A 27,679-nucleotide genomic window follows, 5' to 3' on the forward strand; every position below is an offset into this window, starting at 1 on the left:
AGCAGGCTTGTTCCTTGTCGCTCCAGAGGATGAGATGAGAACAAAGGGTGCGGAAATGGCAGGGAAAGAGGTTTTGGAGAAGGCTTAGGAGAAACGTCTTTGGCTGTGGAACTGGCTGCCGCGGGAGGTGGGGACCCTGGACTGGATGACCTCTGAGGTCTCTTCCAACTCTACAGTTCTGTGATTCTAAGACGGCTGAGTTGCAAAAACATTTCATTGTGGGTCCCACCTGCGGACATGTATCTGTCCGCCACATGCCTGTTTCACATTTCATACTCTGGTTCTTCTGTAGGATCTAAACAGGGTGCAAGCGCCTCGGGCCCCAGCCAAGCAGGGAACCTGGCTCAGAGCTTCCTTGCCCAACTGAGGTTGGGAGGTTTAATCCAAGCTTATTTTCAAAGCATTAAGGACGGGAAACTTGGGGCTTGTTAAAAGGAAACATGTAGGAACAGAAGATGCTCCGCTCTGGCTGCCAGCTATGACCTTACCTCACTGTTGTAGATTGCATAGACCAGGAATATGTAGAGACCCTATGAATAAAAAACAGGACCAGAAATATGTCACTGACTTGTAAACAACCTCTGGTGTCACTGCTTTGTCAAGTGCAAACTGCTCAGGGCCACCAAACGGGATAGCCAGCGTGGCGTAGTGGCGAGAGTGTTGGACTGGGAGATCCGGGTTCTAGTCCCCACTCAGCCATGGAAGCTTTGGGCCAGTCACACACTCTCAGCCCAACCTACCTCACAGGGTTGTTGTTGTGAGGCTAAAATGGAGAGGAGGAAGATAATGTAAGCTGCCTTGAGTTCCTTGCAAGAGGAAAAAAGGCGGGACATAAATGCAATCAATCAATCAATCAATCAATAAGAGCAAAATTATTCTCATCCCTTTAACACATGGGTGGGGAGCTTCTTTCAGTCTGAGGGTTGGATTTTTAGTGCTGGAAGCCCTCCATCTGGAAGCACCTCGTCTCCCCACAAAATTGGTGTCAGATCTGAAGAGCGCTCATGATCCCGAGGAGTTCACTCAGCTGCAGAGAGGGGAGGGCCACAGTCAACCCCATTCTCCACCAGAAAGCTTCCTGAAGCCCCAGATAACAGCAGCAGCACCCCTGCTCCCCCGGCACTATGCCGAACCAACCTTGGCCTTTCAACGGCTGTAACGACTGATTTTCGCAAGTAGGGCAAACGGCAGACAAAGGAAGCCCTCCTCGGGCAACGATGCATGTGAAACCAGGGTCCATGTTTGTGTGTGTCGGTGACTCTGTGTGTGCAGGTCTGCCCATGCCTGTCTTGCTGCCTGCCCGTGCCTGCCTCTCTGCCTGCCTGTCTCTCTCTCTTTGTTTCTCTGTCTGTATTCCCATTTTTCAAATTCTGTAGGTTAGATATAATATGGATATTAATCAATACAATTCATTTTGAAGGATGCAATGAAAGACTAATTTGAACTCGGTCGAAAGAATTACCTGCTCTGATAAGTAGTAGATAGCTAGGTTAAGAAGATAAGACAACCCACACTGGAGGCCTTTAAGACGAGGCTGGACAGCCATTTGTCAGGGATGCTCTGACTTGGATTCCTGCATTGAGCAGGGGGTTGGACTCGATGGCCTTGTAGGCCCCTTCCAACCCTACTATTCTATGATTCTATGAACCCTGTTGTCTTACTTAAGGATCATCTCCCTACACTTTAAAAACTTTGTATATTTTATTTTAGTTTTCTGTTTTGTTTTAGTCATGACATCTGTGATAGATAGACAGACATATGGACACTGATTAATTTTCAACGTGTTATTGCTAATGATTGATGATTAGGTCGCTAATATACTGATGATCTAAATTGACTCCTCAAGAATGGCTGTAGCTCAGTGGCAGAACACACACCTTGCACACAGCAGGTCCCATGTTCAGCCTCCATCATCTGGAACTGCTGGAGGGTTGAAGAGGGTAGGGGAGAAGTCTCAGAATCTGCTTCTCCAGGGAACATGGAACCACCACAAAGACATGTGTCATATTTAAGGAAGGGCCATAGCTCAGTAACAGAACCCCTGTTTCGCATGGAAAAGGTCCCCAGTTCGATCCCCGGCCTCTCCAGGCAGGACTGGGAAAGAATCCTGCCTGAAACCATGGAGAGCCACCGCCAGTCAGTGTAGAAGACAATATTTAGCTAGATGGACTAGTGGGTTGACTCCAGTCCATACAAAGCATCTTCCTATGTTTTTGGTTTCTCTCTGTCCCTACTGTGATGGCTCACTTGCAATACAAACCTCCACCTAGTCTAGTGTCCTGTTTCCAACAGTGGTCAGCCAGACACCTCTGGGGAGATCCGAAGCAAGACATGGAGACAACAGCCCTCCCTTGGTGCTTTTAATTTTGGCAACTGGCATTTACAGGTACACTGCCTCTGAGCCAGGAGGTTCTATGTTTATAGACCACTTCTCCATTAATTTGTCTAATTAATCTTTTTTTTATATAAAACCTACCTAAGCTAGTCTCCACTGTGACACTGAGCACCACAAGTGAACGGTATGCAGCATTTTTTCCCCCATTCTAAGAGGTTGAAATGTCTCTCCTAAACCTTAATTACTGGCAGTTAGAGCTTTAAGCTGTATTGCCCATGGAATCTCTCTCTCTCTCTCTCACACACACACACACACACGGAGCATCCACATTTTTCTCAGTGGCTGTTTCTCCTCCGTGTAATGCAGCCCTGAGAGCTTCCCCCAAATGGAATTTGGGGGAAGCTCTCAGGGCTGCATTCCACGGCTGCATTCTGCCCAAATTGGCTGTTGGGCGGAAAGGGGTTCAGTACCCCTGGCCTATTCATTTGTTTGGATGAGCTAGTATTCTGAGAGAGGGCAGAAAATTCTCTGGTTTCTTGGATGTCTTGCGTGAGATTTGATGAACCTTTGCAATCTGCAGCACAGGGACTAGAGACTCAACTGCAAGTGTTTTTCTAGCAGCTGCACACACACACACACACGTGCTCACCCTCCCTGCCCTCGGACCCTGCTGGAGGAAGGGGCTTAGCTTTCACCCCTCATAATGACATTTCCCAACCCTAAATCACAGCACTGGGGTGACAGCCCCAAATTTACACCCTCCCCATCTACTCCTCTTACACTTCACTTCGGGTTACTTGACCAAGAGAGGCTCACTTCCCACGTTCCTTTTTTGCTATCGCGAAGCTGTGCAGCCAACGCGCTAATCGCGGCTGGCACCCGCAAAGCAGGCCCGACGCCCCCGCAGGGGAAGGGAGGGGGCCGTGCACTCTGGCGCTGACATCACGCTCGCCACAGACGGGGGCGGGGGATGGTCATCAGAACAACACACTCGCTGGCCGTCGGTCGCTCTGATCTGTGTGCGCCCACCTGCACCTCGTTGTGGGGCAGAGAGAGTATACTGGGGGAGGAAGGGTTCGCCTTCCCTGGACATATCCATAGATGCCCATCTTTTCCAGGAGAAAGGACTTCTCTGGATAAAAGCTGCAGGGATGTATTCCATTTCTGTTCCAAATCTGCTTTTAGTAGTGCTTTGCAGTGCTCTCCGTTTTTCTCACTCCTCGCCTTTTCACACATTTCCCTCTCGAAACTGGATAGGGACACAGGAAGCTGCCTTATACATAACCACTTTTTCAGGGACTTTCTGCAGCTCTTACCTTGGAAGGGCCTGTCGAGCCTTCCAAACTGCCATATATGAAGTCAACCCCTTGGCCCTTCTAGCCCAGCTTTTTCAGCGCTGACTGGCAGCAGGGATTCTCCGGGCTTTCAGGCAGGAGTTTTTCCAGCCCTACCTAGAGATGCCAGGGATCGAACCTGCGACCTTCTGCATGCAAAGCAGGGGCTCTGCCACAGAGCTACAGCCCCTCCCCTGGTGACTTCCAAATGTGTTGAACTTCAGCTTCCATCAGCCTCAGCCAGCATGGCCAATGGTCGGGAATGCTGGGAGCTGTAGTCCAAAACATCTGGAGGGCACCAGGTTGGAGGAGGGTTTCCTTTCAATTGGGAGGGGAAAGGAAGATGGATGGATGGATGGACTAGTTAGCTCGGGAGGGAGGGAAGCAGACAACGTTCTCTGATGCAACATTAAGCGCAACATCAAGAGAAGCTATAAGGCTGTAATCCTATACCACTTACCTGGGAGCAAGCCTCATTGAACTCACTGGGACTTAACTTCTGAGACATGTATTGGATTGCACTGTTAACAAGCCAGCAGTAAATGCATATTTCTGGTTGGATGTTGCTTGAAGCCAGCCTCCGTGGAGGAGAAACAGCCACTGAGAAAAACGTGGATGCTCCTCATGTGTGTGAGAGAGGGAGAGATTCCATGGGCAATCCAACATCAGGCAACAGACAATGCTGGTGCCTGCCCTGCTGGGTGGTGCCACGGGCGATTCTGGGCTGCACGTTTCAGCAGCTTGTCCTCAAAGAGAGAAGTCTTAGGGCTCAAACCCTCTACCCCACCCCCTCACAATTCTGAGATATGTCTGTGATTAGGGAAAGGCACTCTGCATGTGCTCAGAGGCAAACAAGTTGTGTTGGCTTCCAGTGGGGTAGTGATAAATTTTGGAGTTCAGGCGTTCATCATGACAGTCCCCACAGCCACACCCTCAAGAAGAGGCTAAAAATGCTGGCAGCTGTGTTGATCCACATCCCATCCACAAACCAATGCTAGCCATTTTCATCTCCACCAGGAGCAGGTCTTTTATACATCTGTTGGGTCTTAACTGCCCATTCGAGACCAGGCCATGCCAAAATATGTTGCATTACAACAGGGATAGCTCTCAGCTGTTGCTGAGAGAATTCATTCCCCTCCCCAGCTATTGTGAGGATTGCAGCTAAACTCAGAGGGAGCAGAGAAGTCTGAGGGGGCTGGCAGATGACATCAGCACCCTGCCAATAAAAAAGTACCAGGGCTGCGTCCCGGCGAGCCCTGGCACCACTGCACCTCTTTATGTTGCAAGGTGGAGTCTCCAGCATCAAAAAATGGTTCGGGGGGGGGGGGCGGTCAGCCCTGGTGTGTGTGTGTGTGTGAGTGTGTGTGTGAGAGTGAGTGACAGTGAGTGAGGCGGAGGGGTGGGGGACAAGTTAAACCCTGGGAAAACAATCTTGTTCAAATGCAACTCACCTGGAGGGAGTTCAGCACAATGAAGATGTAGGCCCAGGCGACACTGAGGTGCACAAGGACGCCGCACACCCAGGTGAGACCAAGAACAGGCAGAAGCACCAGGACAGGCTTGGCAGTCGCCCTGGAAAAGGGGCAGTGGGGAGGCAGGAGAGAAAGAACTCTCTTAACTGAGGTACAGCCACACCCCAAATCGTGCGTGAGTGTGTCTTTGCACCCCCAAAATTTGAAAAAGAATTGCTGAAAATGGGATTCTACACGGGTCAAGGATGTATTTGTTACTCACTGCATTTTTACACAGTTTGCGTCTAAATTAAGCGCATCGTCCTGTTTTGGACAAAGATGCTCGTTTTGCAATAGTCTGTCCTGAGGCTCCTATCTGAGGGTTCGGTTTTTATCTCAAAACGTGGGATTCTGACTTCTCTTCTTTTTAAGGGCAAGTTGAGGTTTGGAGACAGACACAGAACAGAGCTGGACGTTCGTGGGCCTTGCCCAAAGCCATTCCTCAAAACCCTGCCAGAAAGGATCTAACTGGGGGCTCGGCCCTGCGAGGGGGGAAAAGTATAGGCGGAATAGTGTTCCCCTGATACTGTTCCAAGACTGGAATAGTATCGGGGGGACACCCCAAAATCCAGGCAGTACAACCAATGGAGCTGAATGTTTTGCATGCTGAAATTGATTTGTTTTTTGTTTTTTGAAGCAGTGATTCTGCAACAAGAGGGAGAAGCCAAAATAAAGCGTGGACCCTCTGGAAATAAACTACAACATTGCACACTAGGCTGGCCTCTCCGTTTCCTCAGTAGCCAGCCCTGCTCTCTGTTTACAAACAGGACTGAGCCCCAGAGGTCTGTGACACCAGCAGGCTCAGTAAGATGCCTCCTAACCACCCGCTCCCACCCCACATATGTCATCTTGCCCTCTACGTCTTCAGGTCTGCAAATTTAGCTGCATTTATTTATGTAACCACAGGAACAGTGTGTGTCTGGTGGTTGCAAACCGGCGCCGGTTTAAACAGCAACAAGAGATTCTCAGCCCACTGGCCTTATCAAAGTTTGGGAAAAGGTCTCATGAGCACGAAGGGGGCAGAGATGATCGAAAGCAAGGAAAGGGTTCCAAAGTGGAGGATGACGGGTGAGGCGGGGCTGGTCGAACCATGGACCAACGTGAAGCCAATGCTTTGGGTGGCAGGTTGCTGGCTGGCGGGACATTTTCCTGCCCACGACACCCCCTAGTGCATCTGTGCAAAAGATGTTGGACTTGTGCTCTGCGTAGTTTTCCATGTCAAGTGTGAAAGCGCCCCTGGCCCCTGACATTTTGACCCCTGAGGCAAAGAGAATTGGAGTGGACTGGCAGTTGAATTGTACTTCAACACTGGCAATGGGACAGTGATGGCCACCACACCCAAGAGCGGCAGGCTAGTTTAGAGGGCCCAGGCAGGCCAAGGGGCACACAGCTCTGTACTCCAAGAGAGGGCTGTGGCCAGGGCGCTCAGGAGCATGACAGGATACTGTCTCCCAGCATCTGCCCCCTGAAGAGGTCACCCCACTCTGCCTCTGGGTAGGACTGGCCCTGCATGTCCCACCATGCCATGGAGTTTCTCCCACTGAATAGTTTACAAAGGCTAAAGTCACTCCAGAGATCCATATGACTATAATACGGGATTGTTAATTGAAATTGTTTTTAGCTGTTTTAATCGTTTTAAATTTTGCACGCTAAACTTTTTTAGACTATGTTTTAATTGTTGTGAACCGCCCAGAGAGCTTCGACTATTAGACAGTACAGAAATGAAAATAATAATAATAATAATGAGGATGACGACGATGATAATAATAGTATGGCTCTAATTTTCATGACTGCAGAGGGAAAAACACACACCTTGAAAATGTCACAGGGAGAGACCGTTTACTCTGGAGGGCAGATCAAAATAAAAATGATTGTTGTGGCGGTAGAGGGCCATATGTATGGTGGTAGTTATGTGCACATCTGCCTTCTTGCTTCTCTGCCCAATCCACACAGTGGTAGCCCAAAGGAGCCACTGTGACTCACCAGATCTGGATGCCGATCTGCTTCTCCAGGCTGCTGTTGGGGGTGAGCATCCTGGACCGTCGCCGTGCGCTCGACACTGTCACCATCACCACCCGGAAAAGCACAAAGGTGTTTACCTAGTAGGAATCGGGGCCAGCGGTCAGGGAGGGCTCTCCTCCAGCAGCACAGCTTCCGGAATTGGACCTGGCTCTGCCAGGGTGCCAAGGGGGCAGGGGAAAAGCCCCAGAATCCTCCTCTCCAGGGAACATGGAACCACCACATGTTCTAGGAAAGCCAGCAGCAACAACACTGGGCTAGATGGACAAATGGTCTCACTTGGGATAAAGCAGCTTCCTATTTAATTTAGCCTTTTATTCAGGATACACATCTGTTTGGGGGATGGAGTTTGACATGTTTTCCTAGGTTCGGCCCCTGGACTTTGTTCTAGTTCCTGCTGTGATGCTCAGTGTGGTCTACAGTGAATCAGGCCAGTTTATGGATTTTCTGGGCATTTTGCGCATTTTTCCCCGCATGTCCTGCAATCTGCAGAAATTTGACTGATTTGCACAAATTACAGCCGGATTTGTGCAAATTACTGCTGGGTTTGCACAAATTATAGCTGAATTCGCACAAGTAGCTCAGAACGTCGCACAAATTGCTTGGAAATTTGCACAAATTGCTCGGAAATTTGCACAAACTGTGGAACATATGAAAAAAAGCGCAAAAGATATTTGGGGAAGTTTGGGGAAGAGCCCGCAGCTCGGCTTGCAAACACAAATCGAGTCGTACGCTCTGCAGAACTATGTTGAGTCAAAAAGGAACCAGATTTCCCAGCAACAGACATCCCTCATTCAGGACCATAAGGACTGGAAACTGACTTTATTTTTAGGTTAAGGGCAATAGCTCACTGGCAGAACACCTGCTTTCATACAGAAGGTCCCTAGTTCAATCCTGACATGTCCAAGCTGGGCTGGGAAAGAGCCCTGCCTGAAACCCTGGAGAGCCACTGCCAGCTATTGTTGTACTGAGCTGGATGGAGCAGCGGGCCTTAACTGGCATGGGCTCCCACCAAATGCCATGGCTTAACACCTGCTTCAAGCCCACCCCCTCCCACTGACCGGTCAAGGTGTTCTTACTGTCAGGACAAAGAGGACAGGCCCAACAAAGGCCCAGATGATGTCTGTTTGCACGTTCAGCCAGCAGTGGTTGTCTGCCACGTACTTGTTGAACGACGTGGCCAGGGTCACGCCGACGATGACGACAGGCAGTCCTGAAAAGAAAGGCAGAAATGGCCAATTAAGGATATATGGGGCTCTGCATATCACAGCCTTCCCCAACCTGGGACCCTCCAGATGTGTCAGGACTACAACCCCCGTAATCCCCAATGCATCTGGATGGCCCCAGGTTGGGTGAAGGCTGATCTATAATTTGGTTTAAGGGCTTTGAGCCAGATTATAATCTTGTTCAAGGACTGAGCTGTCTGGGGATGATGGGAGTTGTAGACCCACACATCTGGAGGGGCCCAGGTTGGGGAAGGCTGATGTATAACTGGATCCAAGAAGGTGGATCCATGGGCAGGGGGCAGTGGTCTTACCCACTTGGCCAGTCTCAAAAGGTTTAAGAGTCCACTTTTCTTTGCCATTCTAGAAGACATGGAGAGTTTCAGCTGGCTAGGAGCTAAATAAACTGCTTCCAGGTCAACCTGAGCATTGCGTGGGTAACCATGGCCAACGAGGCAGGCTTGCTCCATTTGCCCTTCTTGGCCTGGCTCCATCAGCCTGCCCCCTTGTGTCTCTCCAGAGGAGGCTGCATTGACCTTTATCCTTAGCTACCCCGCTCCCCCCCCACACACACAGTTGCCCAACCCAAACGGACTTAGCAATAGATCCATCCCGCCATACTGGGGTTAAAATGGACAGGGTTTGTTAAAATGGATCCAGTGACCTGTGTGGACACAGACAAAATAACAGAAAACAAAACAGAAAGCCAGCCTGGCCTTCCAGCTACTGGGACACAGACCCCATCCCGTCACGTAGTAAAACCGCATCCGCCGGTCCTCGCTCATGTTTACGGCCACCACTTTGCTCCACAGGAGGAGGCCTTCCACCAGCATCCAGGCAAAAGCGGCCATGAAGAAGAGATGCAGGAAGGCTGTGACGGCAAAACACACTCCCTGGGGGTGGGGGGGGGGAGAGGAGGAGGGATTAGTGCCAGAGGACCTCTGTCAGGAACAGAGATGTAAAACTTCCAGACATTTTGAACTCATGGAAAACAGAAAAACAACTCTGGGGAGTAATTGAAAAATAAGCAATACTTATTTTTGTTTAGCACTCTTTACAGATCTACAGTCACCTTGTTGCTTTAGGACAGCCGGCCGCAACCTGGTGCCCTCCAGACATTTTGGGCTTCAGCTCCCGTCAGCCTCGGGCAGCAGTGGTCAGGAATGCTGGGCATTGTAGTCCAAAACATAGGGAGGACACCAGGTTGGGGAGGGCTGCTTTAGGGACATGGATTCTCTTGGGATTCCCATCAGCCTCTGAGTTCAGAGTTCGGACGGGGATCCTACGCAGATTGGGAGGAGCAGCGGAGGCCATCTTCGCCTCTGTGCTCGCCCTGTTCTGCATTTTTGCTAGACGGGCGATATTGCCCATGGGGCTCTGCAGAACGGAAGGGAAGGAGGCTGGGGCAGTTGAAGGATTCTTCATAAGCCGGCCATCCTGGTCTCCTCGCCTCCCTGCCCACAGAACCGCCCCCTTTCCCTCCTCTACGAGCCACATTTGCAAGCTCACAGGTGCAGCCGGGACGGTTCTCTCTGCACTGGCTGTGAGGGGGAGGGAGCTCCGATTCCCAGGTCTGAGGTCGTAGCACTGTCTACGAACTCTGCACTGGGAATCCGAAATATCCTGTGGCCCCCAGACATTGTCTTGGGACCATAGGAAGCAGCGTTTATGTTCCTAAAGTTATGTTATGTATAATTTCGCTTGCTCATAGTATTATCATTATATTTAAAAACTTTTAAAAGTAATCTCATTTAGTAAATTTGTAGTTATTACCTGAGCCAATTAGGGAGCAATCCTATGGCCGCTAGTCAGCAGCTAGATGGCAATAGGGTATGTGGTCTTCTAGGAACCAACCCTGGAGCCCACAGAGAACCAACCTTCCCCCGCTTCCACGCTGCCTCGCAGGCAGCACGGAATGGTCTCGCACTCTGCGCTTAGAAGAGGAGCACGGAGCAGCCAAAATGGGGCATTCCGGGGGGTGTTCCAGGGTGGGGAAGGCGGAAATGCTGGTACAACAATCCTATGTGTTGTCCAGCAGCCTCCTCCCCTGCTCCGCCTTCCCAAACTTGGCTGTCTAGCTGCAAACGCAGGGCAGCAAAAGCTTGGAGGGAATGATCCCCTCCGTGCTTCTCCTGCCCTGCATTGAATAGGCGGTCGCCTCCAAGTTCGGAGGCGGCCCCCTATCCCCATAGGATTGCGCCCTTATACTCTTAAATTTAATGTACCAAACAAGATAGTTTTATGAGCAAACGAAGATATATATAATATATTTTAGGTTCTTATTTAATGTCTGACCAGAGGAAACACCGGCAACTAGTCCCTGAAACATCTGAGTCATCCTAGAAGCCAGAAGAAGCAGGAAGAACTGGAGGCAGAGGAAGACTGGTGTTCAGCATCTGTTCCTGTTTGTAGGGAAGTTTAGGGAAATTCCTAAACCTGCTCCTGTGTGTGGGGTGGAGCTTAGGGAAATCTGGTCTGAAGGAAAAGCTATCGAGATTTTATTTAGCTGGGAAAGTCTCAGTTTAGGAATGGTAAGCAACCATGTGTAATTTAAGAACCTTTAAGCAATCTCAACCTATTATTTGAAAAATGACATTTTATTCACTTTTGTAAATAATTTCTGTTAATGAACATATTATTTTTTGGTTCATTTTGAAAGACTGACACTAGTGACAGTATCAGTCCCATGCCTATGCCGTAGGAACCAGGCTACTGGTTTCTTTTTGGTAGAGGGTTATTCTAGTGGCAGCAGTCAAAAGGTTTTATAGCAAGGCAGCATATCCTAGCGGTGAGGTCAAATTGAGAACTTTATTAAAAATTGTGGCAGTGAGTTCTATAGGCCCAAGCCTCAAAGTTATTTAAAAGAAAAAGCGAACGTAGGTGGGATAACCTATATGCTGTTCCATCGCATCTGGTGACAATAGTGGGATAACCTACAGTGTTTTTTTTCACATGTGGGTTTTAGATTAGAACTACACTAATTGACTGCTACAGCATCTAACCAGAACAAACCCAGAAACACAGGACTCTAGAACAAAACCCAAACTGTCAAAAATGTAGGTTTTCTTCCGTATTTGGATATGGTGACTCTACTCACATGTTGGGAAACTCAGCATGACTTGGGGCATCCCTAAATATCTACAAGTAAAAGATACACGAGGCAATACTTTTAATAAGGAATGAAAATAACTATGCTGGGAATGTTAAAGAGGATTAAAAAAACATTTCCCCCCATTTCTAGTCTCTCTATAAATGTGTTCTTATTACATAGTTTTTAGAAATCGTTTCGTGAGGAGTAAAGGCTGGGTAACAATATATAAACACGTTGTCCTAAATTCTAAAAGAAGGTATTTCAGAATCCAAAGCTGTTCAATTCCTACCCTAGATGCCGGCCCTGTCCCCAAATGACCACCAGAAAGTGGCAGATGATGGGGGAAGCAGCAAGCAGGCCCAGCACCGCCACCGGCTTGATGTGGACTTGCCTGAGCCCACTGGGGCTGATGGTACTTGCAGCTGCAGCCTTTCTCTCTTTCGATTTTTAAAAACATTGTATAGTCAGGGGCTGGCTGGCTGAGCATATACATGGCCGCAGCTGCTCATGTGATTATTTTTTATTTCAAAACTATTTTTCCCTTTTCTATAACAAAATGGGGTGCTTGCTTATTCCCAAGGAAATGGATGGCTTTGGATGGCTTGAAAAGGGGGTTAGATAAATTCCTGGAGGAGAAGGCTATCAATGGCTACTAGTCTTGATGGCTATGTGCTACCTCCAGTATCAGAGGCAGTATGCTGGGGATCATGGGCAGGACGGTGCTGTTGCACTCCTGTCCTGCTTGTGGGTTTCCTGTGGGCAACTGGTTGGCTGCTGTGTGAACAAAATGCCGGACTAGATAGACCCTTGGTCTGATCCAGCACGGCTCTTCTTTTGTTCTTAAAAGTATTTAGCATCAATGCAAAAGAAGCAAACTCAGTTTTGTTCTTGTAGTCGTCGTAAATTAAGTGCATTTAAAATGTGAAAATGCACATGCTCAGAATGATTTGTTTTTCTAAATCGGGAGTGGCAAACAGTTTTGCTCGTTGTCCTAACATTTAAGGAGTATAGAAGCCGCTGCAAAGCAAGGAATATTGCTCATGCGTGGGGGGGGGGGGGGCGGGAGGCACGTTCACGGTGTGCTTCACAACTGAAGGAATGCGCCTGACTGTCTTAAGGTGGTGGTGGGATCATGTAAAACACGGGCGGGAAGCCGCTTTCAGTCTGAGGGCTGGCCAATATCGGAGACGCTCTCAGGGGTGTGGCCAGAGGCAAAAGGGGTCCAGCCACAAAGACAAGAAAATAGCAGCATATCGCAGGTCAAAGCTTTTACTACCAGTAATGAAGCCTTAGGAGAGGCATTTCAAACTTTTTGAATAGGGAAAAAATGGCACAAAAGCCGGGAAACCACCGAACGATTTGGGTGGGGCCAAAGGGAGGGGGTGCGGCCATCTGAAGAATCCCGGAGACCCAGATTGGGTCTCTATGCGGGCCAGATTTGGCCCAGGTATGAGGTTCCACACCCCTCTATAAGGTCATTAAGTCCAAGGTCTAAAATGACGTAGCTGCGCTGCTGTGCCGCCCACAGTTCCCCCATCACACACAGGCACACGCACACCCTTCCTACCTGGTTGGTTTTGGCCAATTCGCTGAACATGAGCAATGCCTCTGCAGCCGCCAAGGCAAAGATCAGGTTCTTGTGCACAGTGGTCCGCTCGCTCTTGGGGACGCTGCCGGAAGAGAGCCAGAGATGGCAAGAGAGAGTTGGCAAGAGAGCCGGAGTTGTGAATTCTGATTCTGCAGTTGCTCCGGTGCAAAGATTGCATGCATTTGCTTAGGTCCAGGGAGGGAGCAGTCTGGGGACAGGTACCCTGCTGTGGCCTAGGGGCTCACAGAGAAACCAAGCCCACCCCTGTGAACAGGAAGACCTCCACGGTCAACTGTAACCCTCCCACCCATCTATTCCCCAGGCCTGCAGGGGTGGGATGCTCTTGCTCGGCAGTCCCTGCATTGGCAACACAGGAATCCATCCATGCAGGGGGGGGGTCTATGCTACATCCCTCCCGCTTGGCAACCCATGCAAGCATCTGGCTTCACTTCCCTCACTTGGCTTGAGTCAGCTGGAGATCTCGGCTCGCCAGAAAACTTTCTGCCCAGTGCCAGCTCCAGGTTTCGCAGAGGCCTTTGGGCAGGACACCCTCCATGGGCCCCCTCCCTCAGCGAGCCTACCATCACACCGCCATGGTCACCCGCTGCTCGTGCGCCTCCTCCTCTTCCTCCTCCTTGCCCCCACTTGCTCGCTTGGCCGGCAGAGCGCCCGGGAGCAAGGAGGCCATGGCGTCTCCTGCTGCTCCTTCTCACCGCCATCGTTGTCTGGCAGGGGAACAAGCCGGTTGCAATGGGGAAGAGGAAGAGCAAGTCCCTGCTGGTGTGCGGGCCCTTGGCAGGTGCCCAACCATGCCTACCCTTGGCACTGCCCCTGGCTCTAGAGGACCTTTGAGTTCCCTTGCAGCTTGGATTGCACGACTCTGCCCCATTCCAGCCTTACCCGACTGCCAGGAAGAGGACAAAGGTGACGATCAGGGCACAGAACGAAACACCGCAGCCCACGAACGTAAGGGTCTTCAAGGTCGACTCCTCCTCTGCGCTCCTCTGCTCCAAACACAGGAACAACCCGCTAATGCAGGAGCGGGCAACCAACAGCCCTCGGGGCTGCGAGCAGCCCTCAGCCTAATTTTTAAAGCTCCCTGGGAGTGATCAGCTCAGACCTCTGGCTGGAACAATCAGTCCCTTCCCTGGAAGCCCACTGGGTGGGAAGGAAGAGGGAGAGGGTGATAAGAAAAGAGAAAAAGAGAAAGAGAAGCGGGTGACAGAGAGAAAGAAGAGGGTGACAGAGACAGAGACAGAGACAGAGAAAGGGGTGGCAGAGAGAAAGAAAGAAAAGGGGTGGCAGAGAGAGAGAGGGAGGGGAAAGCGGTGGCAGAGAGAGAGAGAGAAAGAGAAGGAGGTGGCAGAGAGAGCGAGAGCGAGAGAGAGCGAGGAGGTGGCAAAGTGAGAGAAACAGAAGGGATGGCAAAGAGAGGGAGGGAGGGAGAGACAGGGTGGCCCCATCCACTTTTGCTCTGGCTCCTCCCCACTGCTGGCATGCGGCCCCCGACAGAAAAAAGGTTGCCCACCCCTTCTCTGCAGCCCCCTGAACCCTGGCCCTACCCATCTCCCATGACCACCTGCCCCACCAAGGGGCAGTATTTCTTACCTGCACCTCGTAGACCTGCAGCAGCACTGCGAAGTTGGTGGTGTGGTTGCAGGAGCAGGCGGTAAATTCTGCGTGGGAGGTGACGACAGAGCAGCCTGCGGTGGACCAGGCTCCGCCTCCTTCAGGGCTAAGTGGGGCATTGAGAGACAGACAGAAAAACCTGGTGGGCCCCCTAGTGATGCTCCAGGAGGGATCCAGCAAGGGGAGGCAGAGCAGAACGGGAGAAGGGCTCCACAGCTGTCGAGTTCAAGATGGACCACAGAATGTCGGCTGCCCACAAGGCTTGCTTGTAAATGGCAACAAATCAGACACCACCACCACCACCGCGGCTGAGGGAACACAGAGCCAGAATCCCACCAGGCCTGGCCCCACCACAACGCGGGGCCATCTGCGCTGCTGCGCGCCTGCGCACACACACAGGTAGATCCTGCCGTTTGGAACCCCAGCCTTCCCCAAGCTGGCACCCTTCCGATGTGTTGTACTGCAGCACCCATCATCCCCAGCCAGCAGACCCATTTCTCTGCTGTTGCAGTTGCAATCTCTGCCGTCGCACTTACGATCATCAAGAAAACCCTCATTGTGTGGTTGTCACGATGCCTCCAGGTTTGGGGGCTCTGCAGATACTTTGGGATGTCTTTGCCAAGGCAAAAATAAGAAGACTGCAGGCAGAGGAAGGTTGAGGGAAGCCAGGAGCAACATTTCTGAGGCTGCTTCTGCAATCGAGGGAAACCTGGGATCGTGGGCCACAATGCCGCGCATGATTATCGCCCGGAAGTCCCATTGGAGTGACACCTGTGCAGGACTTGAGCCGTGCATTTCCCAAACCAGGAAATCCTCAGTGCCTGAGGCGAGGGGCTGCACTGACTCTTTGGTAAATGAAACCAACGCTGCGAGGCCTGATCCACGCGTTTTCTTGCTTCGCATCCTCGCTTCAGCTTCTGCCAGCTGGGGTGGGGCCAGAGGCAGAGAGGGGCAGGAAGGAACTCTGCAGAGCACAGAAGTCAGTGGTGCCATGAGGCATGCACTTGGGGGCTGAGGCCAGGGGCCTGGGGCGACTGTGGCTGCCCCATGGGGCAGCACGCTGCAAAGAAAAGCACCCCCAGTCACCTGCCGTTTCTGTATGGGGCCCAGAGGCATTCTGGGGGGAATTAAAAGGGTGGGCGGCGGCAGCATTGGGCAGCACCGTGTGCCCACACCAAAGATTTGCCAGGAAGGAGGGAGGCAAAGGGGCCCCTTCCCCCCACTGCTGCTTAGCAAGCTTGGTTGTGGGGGGAGCAGAGCAGCCAGGGTGGTATGAAGGCGGCGGAGAGAACACAGGGTGGGAAGAGGGGGAGAGCAGCCAGTGTGGTGCACAAAAATGTCGGCTTCTCACATCTCTGTATTCCAGCCGTGGAGCCACGTTTGCTGTTGTGAGCCCCTGCCTCCCCTCCAGTCCCGGCTCCAAGTTCCGGGGGGGCCTTGGGCAAGACGTCCCCAGTGCGCCCCTCCCTCCCCACCTCCTCGCCGCCAACGCCACCAACAGCTCTGGGTCCTCCTCCCCTTGCCCGCACTTGCTTGCTTGACCGGCAGGGAGCCAGGGGGCCGCGGCGTCTCCCGCTCCTCTTCCTCACCACCACTGTCTGGGCCAGAGTGGGAGGCAGGGGATCAAGCAGGCCACAATGGCGAGGAGGTGGAGAAACTCCAGCTCTGGTCAGTGGGTCCCTGTCAGGGTGCAGGCCCTCGACAAGTGCCCGACCTTGCCTACCCTTGGCGCCAGCCCTGCTCCCCATCGCAGATGGTTCCTCAGTGCAAAGAGCCCAAAGAACAGCCATGGCCTGCTACAAGGTCAGAATTCGCACCCATATCTGGACCTGCAGAGGACCCTGGCTTAGAAAGCAGCTTGGCCAGTGCCCAGAGAGGAGCCTTGGACAGAACGCAAGCCAGCCCCTCCTCTGATCCTCCATGGGGCAAGACGTGTCAAGACGATATTTACGGCAGGCCGACCATCCCGCATTCCTCACCGGCCATAATTCTCCCAGTGGCTCTTCCCTGTCCCAGCAAGGAGACATCATTTGGGTGGGTGAGGGGGGCTCCAGCAAAGTTCACTTACTCGCAAATAACTTGGCCAAAGCAAAACTCCCCAGCAGGGTCAGCGCCTCCTCGCGGGTCGGGGTGTGAGAACAAACACACTGCGGTCTATCAGTCTCTGACAAGGGAGCGACTTGCCAGCCTGACCGATCGAAGGGCTTAGAGTAACCTTGCCCAACCGGGCCCCCTCCAGATGTGTTGGGCCACAACCCCCATGACCCCCAGCCTGAGGATGATGGGAGTTGTGGTACAACACATCTAGTGGGCGTCCGGTTTCGAAAGGCTACCATTGTAGAGGGTCATTTCTATCATTTCATTGTTGATTTCTGCAACACCATTCTGCTCCAACTCTGGTCTGGGCCCTCAGATTCAGCTGGGGATCATGGGAGCTGTAGTCCAACATGAGTGTTGCATTTACAAGAGGGGAAGATGGAGACCTGTTTAGATTCATGGCCCCTATACACACACACACCGGCACAGCGCTCTCGCACCTGCATCCTGGATGCCCATTCCCAACAGGTTTTCCTGTCCCCCCACCGTTCAGGCTGTGGCAGAGGCACAGACCCCTCCCTTAAACCGCCTACCTTCTGCTGAAGTTCCAGAAGGCACAAACGGGCTCCACTAACTGGTCTGGCAGAGCCTGCAAGGGGAGCAAGGCAGAGTCGCAAGGAGAGCTGGAGCCTTGCCGAGAAGCAGCTCCAAAGGGAACGTGTCCAAACCCTGCACAAAACGGTCTGCTTCCAAGAAACGATCCTGGGAAAGGTTTCTCCTCCCACCCACCCCCCGCACGAAAATGTTTAGAGTGCCCCAGACGCCGGCTTGCTGCAGCTATCGGGCCGCTGTTGTGGTGGCTGGACATATGGCAGCATTCTCTGTGCGGATCGCTGCCGATCCCAGTGCACTGGCAGGATGGACTTCAGAAGAAACAGCAGCCTTTGCCCCAAAGCAGCCCCGGTGGCTCCTAAGCCCTGTGGGCACATGGGCTGCTTTGAGGGGGGGTCTCCACCTCCCCTTCCAGGCTTGTGTCTGGCTAAGACTACTCGGGCAGCTGACCACTCCGTGTCGTCCACAGAAGGGCCTTCTTCATCAGAACATGGTGCCTTGACCAAACTTGACTGATGTTCTACCCCTCGGCCTAATTTCAATCGGTCCTGCACAGAATTAGTTCAGACCTCTGTTCCACCTCAGTTCAGCATAATTTGTCCTTCCTCTAGCTGCCCGCCAAGTGTGCGTGTGGGGGGGGGGGAGGAAGAGCAGAGAGAGAGAGAGAGAGAGAGAGAGAGAGAGAGAGAGAAAGAAAGAAAGAAAGAAAGAAAGAAAGAAAGAAAGAAAGAAAGAAAGAAAAGGGGATGGGGAAAGAGAGAAAGAAAAGGGGAAAGAAAAGGGATGAGAGAGAGAGAAGGGGGATGACAGAAAGAGAAAGAAAAGGGGTGACAGAAAGAGAGAGAGAGAGAGAGAGAGAAGGGGGATGACAGAAAGAGAAAGAAAAGGGGTGACAGAAAGAGAGAGAGAGAGAGAGAAGGGGGATGACAGAAAGAGAGAGAAAGAAAAGGGTGACAGAAAGAGAGAGAGAGAGAGAGAGAGAGAGAAAGAGAGAGAGAGGGGGATGACAGAAAGAGAGAAAGAAAAGGGGTGACAGAAAGAGAGAGAGAAGGGGGATGACAGAAAGAGAGAGAAAGAAAAGGGGTGACAGAGAGAGAGAGAGAGAGAGAGAGAGAAGGGGGATGACAGAAAGAGAGAGAAAGAAAAGGGGTGACAGAAAGAGAGAGAGAGAAGGGGGTGAAAGAAAGAGGGAGAGAGAAAAGAGGTGGTCCACCTATTTTTGGCTCTGGCCCTACCCACCACTGGCTTCGGCCTTGCCTACTGCTGGCATGCAGCCCCAAACAGATTACCCCCTGAGGGAACACATCATCTATAGGAAAAGATTCCCCGCCTGTTTCCACATTCTACTACAGTGTCCTCTCCCTGGCTGTTGTCCCCCCGTCACTTCCCACCCTGTTTATCCCCAAAGCCCCGCATCCACCAGACTGCTGGCTGTCCGATCACTTCATGACTCAGTCTCACCTGGGTCCGGTGCCGAAGGCGGTAACGCACGGCGGTGCTGATTTCCTCATAGTCGCTGACCAGGGTGGAGGAGATGATGGCGGAGCCCACCTGGGTGCTCGAGTACCTGGGCAGACATGAACGTGCATTTGGTTTCCCTGCTGCATGCAGGGGCAGAGAGTTTAACCAGCGGGGCCTGGGCGGTGGGCATGGCAGAGGAGGGGAATTGACAAAATGAGGGAAGCTCACAGCCGAGTGGATGGAGGGGGCTTCTCAGCAACTGCCAATCAACCAAAGCCCCCTCGATTCAAAAGGAATCTTCCCCGCATCAACCTAATCTTTAATTTGTGCTACTACTCTTGAGGGCATAATCCCAGGCATGTTTGGACAGAAGAAAGTCCTACAGCTCCCAGCATGCCCCAGCCAGAAAAAAACTCCTACAATGCTGGCTGGGGACTGCTGGGAGCTGTAGGACTTTCTTCTGTCTAAACATGCATAGGATTGCGCCCTAAATGGCCCAGGGCTGGAACCTCGTAAGGATCAGCTGCTTCCATAGAAGTCTGTCTGTCCATTCAGATCCTCTTTCAAGGCCCTCCTGCCAAGGGCCCCCAAGGCCCTCTGAACTCCCCAGGTTCAGAGGTCAGACAGATGGCGACTGGTGAGAGGGCCTTCTCCATGGTGGTCCTCAGCACTGGAATCCTCTCCCCACTGAGATCCTGCCAGTGCTGTCATGAGCCTCCTTTAGTTGCCAGACAAGTCCATCCTGTTTGCCTGTGCCTTGAACAGTCATAAGCTTGTGTTGAATCTCTGTATCGACGCTGCAGGCTTAATTTATGACAGCTAGGAGCTGTTTGAATGCTTTTTTACGGTTAGTTTTTGTTATTTATTGTTGGGATGTTAAGTTGTATTTTGTAAACCACAAATAATACACAAACGAACCCTATGATCTAGATCTGAGACCCACCTCCGAGGTGGAGAAGGAGGGCCTTTTTGGTGGTGGCCCCCCAATTGAGTGGCGGGGCCTTCAGTGAGGCCCGCCAGACACCAACATTGTCACCTTTTGCACGAGGTTAAGACTTTCCAATATTTGCAGGCATTTGATGGCAAATGATGGTTGAATTGTTTAGGGTTGTCCCTGATGTTTTATTGCAGAGGGGGGATATTTTACATCATAGTTGTTTTTAGCTGTTTTAAATTTTGTATATTTTAATTTTGATGTAAGTCACCTTCGGTCTCTTTTGAGAAAGGCATCTAAAAAATCTAAATAATAATAATAATAATAATAAAAATATTTAGATGTCTTAGATGATATTATTATTATTATTATTATTATTATTATTATTATTATTATTTAAAAAATAAGGGAATAAATATTTGACCCATCTGGGTTTTACCATTCCTAGAACTTATTTTACCTACTATCAAGAGGGAATTAGCTCCCCGCCGTTACAATCCATTTCAGTCCCCCACTCCACAGAAACACTCCTGTGCGGAACACTGAGATGGTAATGTGCTCAAATCTCCTCCCTTCCTTCTTGGACAAGCCAGCAATGTAAAAAGTGCCAGCACCACCTTGCGTCCGAACAACAAAACTGCACACAAGGAAGGTCTACACCCTATTGCTAATTCCACGCCCCAGAGCAGCTTACTACCGCCATTCCAGAAAGTCCGTTAGGCTCTGCAGTTTGGGCCCAGAGGCCTCTGCTTAGAATCCTGCCACCAGGGCAAGGCAAACACCTGGCAACAGTTATCCATGCCTGGGTTACATTGTGGTTAGACTGCTGCAATGTGTTCTACTTGGGGCTACCCTTGAAGATTGTCCAGAATTGGTGCAAAATGAGGCAGCTACTGATCATGTCACCCCAGTACTGAAAGATCTGCCTGGTTGCTAATTGTTTTCCACGCTCGATTCAAGGTACTGGTTTTAACCTTTCAAGCTCTAAACGACCGCCTTGATTGGCCTAGAATGGTGATATAGAAGTACCATCAATCAATCAATCAATCAATCAATATGTTCTCAGCTCAGTGGCAGGCTCTCTGCATGGAATCCCAGCTGCCTCCTGCAAGCCCCTCACAACTCAGACCCCTCCCCATTATTTCCCCTCCCTTGGATTGATGAGGAATTTGGCCCTGGGGCGAAAAACCCAACCACTGAAAAACCAGCCTGAGTGGGTGGGAAAGGCAGTGTCTCAGGCCCCCGCAGGGACATTCGCAATGCTCCAAGTGACCCACCTCCTGCCTCCGTCTGACACAGCTGCATCCTCGAACACAGCGCTGCTGCCGGCAAGAAGGCGCTGCAGGGAGCCATAGCTATACCAGGTGTTTGTTACGGTGATTTGCTGCAGGCCTGGACAAAGGCAAAGTCAAAGACGTTCCTCACAGGTGCCAGCAGAATCCAGAAGCTCAGTTGTGGCTGAGATCGGACAGCAAGCGCAGCCCAGGGAGGGGCCAAATACGGTGGCTCTGATGTCAGTGGGGTGGTGAATCCGCTCCGGGTTTCCGCCAGAACCAATCAGAACTCTAAAGGAGTTCTCCAAGGTGCTTTGCAACTGAGAGTGTCATTCAGGTTCACCTTCCAACCCAGATCCCGTGCCGTCCCACGACACATTGCCACCTGAGGCGAAGGACAAGATGGTGCCTCCCTCCATTCCATGAACAGAAGCTGACTAAAATGGTGGCTGAATCTAACTTCAGCAATGGCAACGGGGCAGCAGGCTGGCCCAGGCACGGCAGGGCAGGGCAGGCTGTGCAACACACGCCGCTCTGCCCACTCCCTGATGCTCGGCATCGGCTGCCTGAAGCAGCTGCCTCACTCTGCCTCGCGGAAGGGCCGGTCCTCTCCAGCCCTCGCCAAAACAGCAGAGAGAAACCAGATTGCACGTGGCATTTGTGGCCAATGTGATCCAGGCAGACGGAGGGGGGACTGAGTGCAGCTGCAAGCGTAGCTCAGCATCATACCCCACCCCACCTCTCACTCTCAGCCTCTCCACTTCCTCCGCTGGAACCTCGATCTGGTCGGGCTCGTCTCGGTGCTGATTCAGCATCACGTACGCAGCGCCGCCAGCCGCCAGCGTGCTGAGCTCCACACGCCGCACTTCGACTCCTGGGGATCAAAGAACCAGGAGCAGTGTAATCTCTGAAAACAACGGGGCACCTCCGAGAAAGCTTCTAACCCCAAACAAGTGATTGCTTGGAAATGATGGAGCAAATGAAAACAGCAGTTTTAGAAGGGCGTTTTAACAAGACTCCCTATGCCTTGAGACTCTGCCCCTGCCGTACTGGCAAAGTGGAAGATCTGCCTCATTACTTATTCTATTGCCCTATTTATTCCCAAATTCATTCTAAATATTTGCATCGTTTTCTTGAAAAAAAGTCCAGCTGGTCCGATTTAGACAGAAGACACTTTTTGTTTACTTCCAAAAGTAAGACAGTCTTATTGGCATTGGCCAATGTTGCTGTCACAGCCCAATCGCATAGAGCTAATTTTATGACCTTGCAGGAAATTAAAAATTAATATGATTTGTTTCGTTTCTTTTATGTATGTTTTATCTTTGTTATTATTTTGCTTGTTGTAACCTCTGGTTGAAACAATAAAAGCTTTGATTTAAATGATTGCTTGGAAATTTTCCTGTCTTGGTGAGGAAAGATACACTGTGTGTTTACTGATTATTACGTTTATATCCTGCCTTTTTTCCTCTTGCGAGGAACCCAAGGCAGCTTACGTGGTCCTACTCCTCTCCATTTTATCCTGACAACAACCCTGCAAGGTCGATTATGCTCGGAGTCTGTGACTGGCCCAACCAAAGTCACCCAGTGAGCTTCATGGCTGAGCGGGGACTAGAACCGGATCTCCTGAGTCCCAGTCCAGTACTCTAACCACTGCATCATACTGGCTTTCCCCTGTGCCTCTGAGCATAATCTGTGTATTTCTTCGCTTTGTTTTTAGGAAGTGTTATTTCAACAGACATGAAAAACAGGTTTAAAACCAACTGGGAAGAGTTTCCGGCCCACGCTGGGAACAGTGTTCCCAGGGCGCCCTCTTGTGGTACCTGTGTGAAATGTCACCGTGCTCGGCTGCTGCTTGGATACTTGCCGTGTCTCACCCAGCTCTAGCCTCGCGAGCTGAACTGCCTTGCTGGACCGTGCTGCAAGTCCAGCTCCCAGCAATCATGACTCGCCTCGCAGCATCGAAGCAAAAAGGAAATATGGCCACCCAACCCGACCCCGAGGCATAAGGCTGGCTAGAGGTGGAACCAGGCACTCAACTCCCCAGGCTCCCCCACACAAAGCCACTTAAACTGGGTCAACGTTTTGCATTGTGTCAGCAGAAAGGGCGTACAGATTTTGTTGAATCCGATCCATCTGTGTTTCCCAGATTGTCAGGCATTTTTTGTTCTGCCCGCTAATGGACGGAATCGGAGGTTTGGTACAAGAGTTTTGCTTGTTTGCAAATGTGCATTTGTGCTAACGCACACATATGCAAGTGCATATGCAAGTGCGTACGTGTGCAAGTGCGTACGTGTGCAAGTGCGTACGGGTGCAAGTGCGTACGGGTGCAGATGCGCAACTGCACATTTGCAAAAGGCCAAAATTGCACAAATCTCCCCCCAAAGTCTTTAAAAATGGTACGGAGGTCTGCACAACTTGGAAAAAGCTGGCCCGCTGTAGAACCTGAAGGTTGGATTCATAGAAATCCGAACTCATTTGAATCCACTGTGGACTTCTCCACCACCCCTAGCCAGAAAAGCTTCATTTCAACTCACCGATGTTCTTACTCTGGATGGTGACTTTCGGCCGACCTGTGCTCAAGAGCTGATGGAGGCTGGAAGCCATCCTGTCCACATTTTCCACAACCGTCATGGGTCCACCAATGATCTGGAAGGAACATGAACAGTGGGAAGAGGGCACAGCAGGAGCCAGGGAAAAAAAGACACACAGCCACCTTCATCTCCTGCTTGTGCCCCGCTGCCTCTCCTGTGGGCAGAGAAGGAACACAACAGCCCACTTCAAATCCCCGAAGGGCTGTCACGCAAAGAGAGCAAAGGCTTGTTCTCTGTTGCTGATCCAGAGGGTGTACATTCTAGTTCTAGTTCTAAGGGTGTACATGATACAGGAGGGTAGATTTCGGTTCAATGTTAGGAGCAACTCCTTGATGGTAGGAGCAATTTGACAAGGGAAGTAATGACCTTGTCATTACTTGAGCCCAGTGGTGGTGGGCTCTCTCTCACTAGGGATCTTCAAGCAGGAGGCCTGGGAAAGGCTGCAGCCCCCGCTTTGCATGCAGAAGGTCCCGGGTTCGATCCCCAGCATCTCCAGGTAGGACTGGGAAGAAATCCTGCCTGAAACCCCAGAGAGCCGCTGCTGCCAGTCAGTGTCAACAATGCTGGCCTAGATTTACCGAGGGCCTGACTCAGGACAAGGCAGCTTCCTATGTTCCTGTGGACAGCCGTTTTTTGACATGTTCTAGTTCCTACCTCAAGTGTAGTGGTATGGAGGGTGGACTAGAGGAGCTCAAGGTCCCTTCCAATTCTACAATTCTATGATTTACCGGTTTTATTTCAGACCATTCCTCGGTGTTCTCTTCCTTCAGGAGGATCCCAGCGACTTCCACATAGTGCCGTCCCAGCTGTTCCAGAGTGGCCAGTTGCTCTGGCCCATCGACTTCCATGCCCGAGACCTCTTTCAGCAGCTGGAAGATGCCCAGGAGGGCGGCTGCGTCCAGGGGAGGTGGCTCAGTGTCTGAGAGGACCGTCTCCACGACTCCCAGGAAATCAGCGGCTGCTGAAATATTCACGGCTTGGACGTCTGCCTGGAAGATGCTCGCAGGAATCTGCGGCAGGAAAAAGGAGTCCCGGGTTCAAGAAGTGGGACTAATGCGAGAGAGAGAGAGAGAGAGAGAGAGTGTGTGTGTGTGTGTGTGTCTGCCACTTCCTCAGTTCTGCATCAGTGAGCCAGACAAAGGATAATGAATGAACAAAAAATTATAATCAACGAAGCAAGAGTCATCCATGCATAATCTGCATAGAGTCATCCATTACTTTAAAAAGTAAAAATAAGTGGTGCTTCCAAGATGCAGAATTTGGAACTTCTGACTGGGAGCAGAACTCAAGCTGAAGGAGGCCAGGGTGGTCGGGGAAAGTGTCCAAGCCGGCCACAGAGCCAGGGTGAAGGGGAGAGAAGAAATTGGGGTGTGGGGTGAAGCGAGGCAGAAAGATGTGCAGAGACCTGATGCCCCACAGCTGGGTTCCTGGCACCTCTGCCCAGCCCCACCTGAGGGGCCATGAACATGCGGTGCCCTCCCAGAAGGCTGGAGACACTGGTCACAGCGGAGGCTGGCGGCTTTGATTTTGGTGGGGCTGTGCATCCGCTCAGGGTTTCAGCCAGAACCAGCCAGGCCTCTAATGAAGCTCTCCAAGGTGCCGGACCCCATCTCCCAAATAGGTTCGGCACCTTGGAGAGCTCCTTCAGAGTTCTGACTGGTTCTGACTGAAACCCAGAATGGATGCAAAGCCCCACTGAAATCGAAGCCACCAGACTCCACTGACTGGTCGTGTGTTCGGGAAATGAAAGCAGCGGCCCCTGCGATGCTCGTTCTGTGCAGGGCGTGGATCAGGACTTGCACACAGTGCCAACAGCCACGGCTTTGGGGGATTCCAGCCAGCCAGCCAGCCTATGGATGTTTCCACATCTGGGTCCTCGGCTCACACCTGTCTCCTGGTTCTTCCACACAACCCAGGCCTTTGTCCCCCCAAGCAAGCCCCAGCATGACCTGATGGAGCCCCCCTGCCCCAGCCTTGCACCGCAGTGCCCCACCCCGGAAGCCTGGACCCAGCACTGGGGCGCCGCCCATGATCCACGCAGCTTGGCCGCCACGGGCACCACGCCACTTCCCACCAAGCTCTGGATGCAAGACTCCTTTGACGCACTGACGCAAAGGTCTTCCTTCTGTTTGAGATCACCGGCAGCAGCCAGGCCCGGCTCCGTGGAAGGGAGGGGGGTGGAGTGGCAGCCTGCACAAGACACTGGCATGCTGCTAGACCTCAGTAGCAGGCTCCCTGGAGCTGGGAGGTGGGAGCAGCACTGAGGCTGATATCATAGAACAGGGATCTTGAACATCACACTGGAGGGCCAAATCCGGCCCACCTGAAGTTCCAATCTGGACTTGTGACATTCTCCAGATGGCCACACCGCCTTCCCTTGGCCCCTCCTTCCCTCCACAGCTGATCGTCTGGTGGTGTCCCATCTTTTGCTCATCCCCCCCCCCAAAGGTTGAAATGCCTCTCCTAAGCCTTAGTTGCTGGCAGTGGGAGCTTTAAGAGCTACGATATGCTGGTACTTGGGGGATGGGGGGGATTTGGGCCATGCCTAGCCACTAGAACGTGGCCCCAGAGAGCTTCTCCAAAATGGAATTTGGCCCTCCAGCTGAAAAAGGCTCGACACCCCTGCCTCGGACTCACCACTGTCGCATTTGCCCGCGCGTTTACCCAGGCGATGAGCGGCGGGACAGATCCTGACTGCGTTTTCTTCAGACGGAAGTAAAGATCTGGGGAGGAAAACAACAGCCACAGAAACGGATGCTTTCTCGGCGCTGGCGTGCCACTCCCCAAGCCCCCGGTGCTTCGCAAGGAGGATCCCAGGAGCGACGGCTGATTCGCACAACCCTTTTGGCACAGCGGGGCGTGAAGCATTACTAACTTTGCTGTTACTGAATTTATATCCTGCCTTTCTCCCTGGGAACTCGAGATGGCGTTCGTGGCCTGCTCTTCTCCCCATTCTATTCTGACAACCTTGCAAGGTACGGCAGACGGAGAGATGAGCATGGGCCCAAGGTCAGTTCAGCCCAAATGAACTCCATGGCCAAACGGGGAATAGAACCTGGGTCCTCCCAGACTCAGTCCAGCACTCTAACCACTACACCACACTGCAACTCTCACACACATCTCTCTCACACATGTGTAATCCGAAGGATTCCCCATTGAGTCCAATGGGACGTATTTCCACTAGGGATTAAAACTCTGATTTCCCCTGTTCTAGTCCAACTACTCCAGTGAATGAGGAGGGGTGTGTGTGTCAATTGATTGATTGATTGATTGATTATTTGTTACCTGTATATCTTGCCTTTTCGTCCAAGGAGCCCAAGACGGCTTACATTATCCTCCTCCTCTCCATTTTATCCTCACAACAACCCTGTGAGGTTGGTTAGGCTAAGAGTGAATGACTGCCCCAAAGTCACCCACTGAGCTTCATGACCGAGTGGGGACTAGAACCCGGGTCTCACCCGTCCCAGTCCAGCACTCTAACCACTACACCCCACTGGCTCTCGATTTAGATTCATAGCCTGCCTTTCCGCTAAAAATAGGGCTCAGGGCAGTGCATTGATATCTAAATAAAATGGCAGCTAACTTCCAGCAACTGAATGGGAGAAGATTTGAAAACAACCCCTGGGATCAAAGCCAGGCTTCAAAAGACAGAATAACCAGAAAGCCTCAGACGAAGCCACACATCTGCAGGGCGCCTGGTTGGGGAAGGTGGATAGAAGGGCTTGAGTTTGGAGGTGGGGATGGTCAAGGCAGGGACTGTTCTGTAAAAGGTAAAATTGATCTGGCCAGAACTGCTGTACCTTTCTTGTAGCGGCAGACAAAGGGCAGAGGCTGCAGGCAGGAAGCGTGAGCAAGGCTTCCAGGGGTGACCTTAAACACACTGCATTCTTCTAGCGGCCCTGTGGGAACACACAGACAAAAGTACATCCTCTGTAGATTCTTACAAGAGAAAGCCAAAAGCCACGTGGGAATTTGACCTCCAGCCAAACACCCACAAAATGCCCATCTCCAGCCCTGCCTATCACTTACCTTATGTGCTA

General features: G+C 51.6%; 1 protein-coding gene across 2 annotated transcripts in view; it reads right to left on the reverse strand.

The window, feature by feature from the left end:
- The window catches only part of ADGRD2 (adhesion G protein-coupled receptor D2), a 65,720-nt gene that overhangs the window by 22,581 nt on the left and 15,460 nt on the right, over window positions 1-27,679 (reverse strand). Inside the window, exons 5-20 of one of the 2 annotated variants that reach the window (XM_084821441.1) lie at window positions 27,440-27,538; window positions 26,277-26,362; window positions 24,368-24,649; window positions 23,583-23,694; window positions 21,788-21,922; window positions 21,052-21,166; window positions 18,841-18,946; window positions 17,361-17,416; window positions 14,710-14,836; window positions 14,002-14,105; window positions 13,081-13,183; window positions 9,162-9,315; window positions 8,279-8,412; window positions 7,164-7,279; window positions 5,121-5,241; window positions 489-530 (exon numbers count right to left, since the gene is read on the reverse strand). In XM_084821441.1, the coding sequence (XP_084677567.1) occupies window positions 489-530; window positions 5,121-5,241; window positions 7,164-7,279; window positions 8,279-8,412; window positions 9,162-9,315; window positions 13,081-13,183; window positions 14,002-14,105; window positions 14,710-14,836; window positions 17,361-17,416; window positions 18,841-18,946; window positions 21,052-21,166; window positions 21,788-21,922; window positions 23,583-23,694; window positions 24,368-24,649; window positions 26,277-26,362; window positions 27,440-27,538 (1,892 nt within the window). Of the gene's footprint in view, window positions 1-488; window positions 531-5,120; window positions 5,242-7,163; window positions 7,280-8,005; window positions 8,413-9,161; window positions 9,316-13,080; window positions 13,184-14,001; window positions 14,106-14,709; window positions 14,837-17,360; window positions 17,417-18,840; window positions 18,947-21,051; window positions 21,167-21,787; window positions 21,923-23,582; window positions 23,695-24,367; window positions 24,650-26,276; window positions 26,363-27,439; window positions 27,539-27,679 lie in introns of those variants that run through there. The other variant, XM_084821442.1, reaches the window with a different exon arrangement.

The sequence above is a fragment of the Heloderma suspectum genome, chromosome 14 (assembly GCF_057233095.1).
Source record: "Heloderma suspectum isolate Gila_16-S chromosome 14, 16-S_ref, whole genome shotgun sequence".
Lineage (NCBI taxonomy): Eukaryota > Metazoa > Chordata > Lepidosauria > Squamata > Helodermatidae > Heloderma > Heloderma suspectum.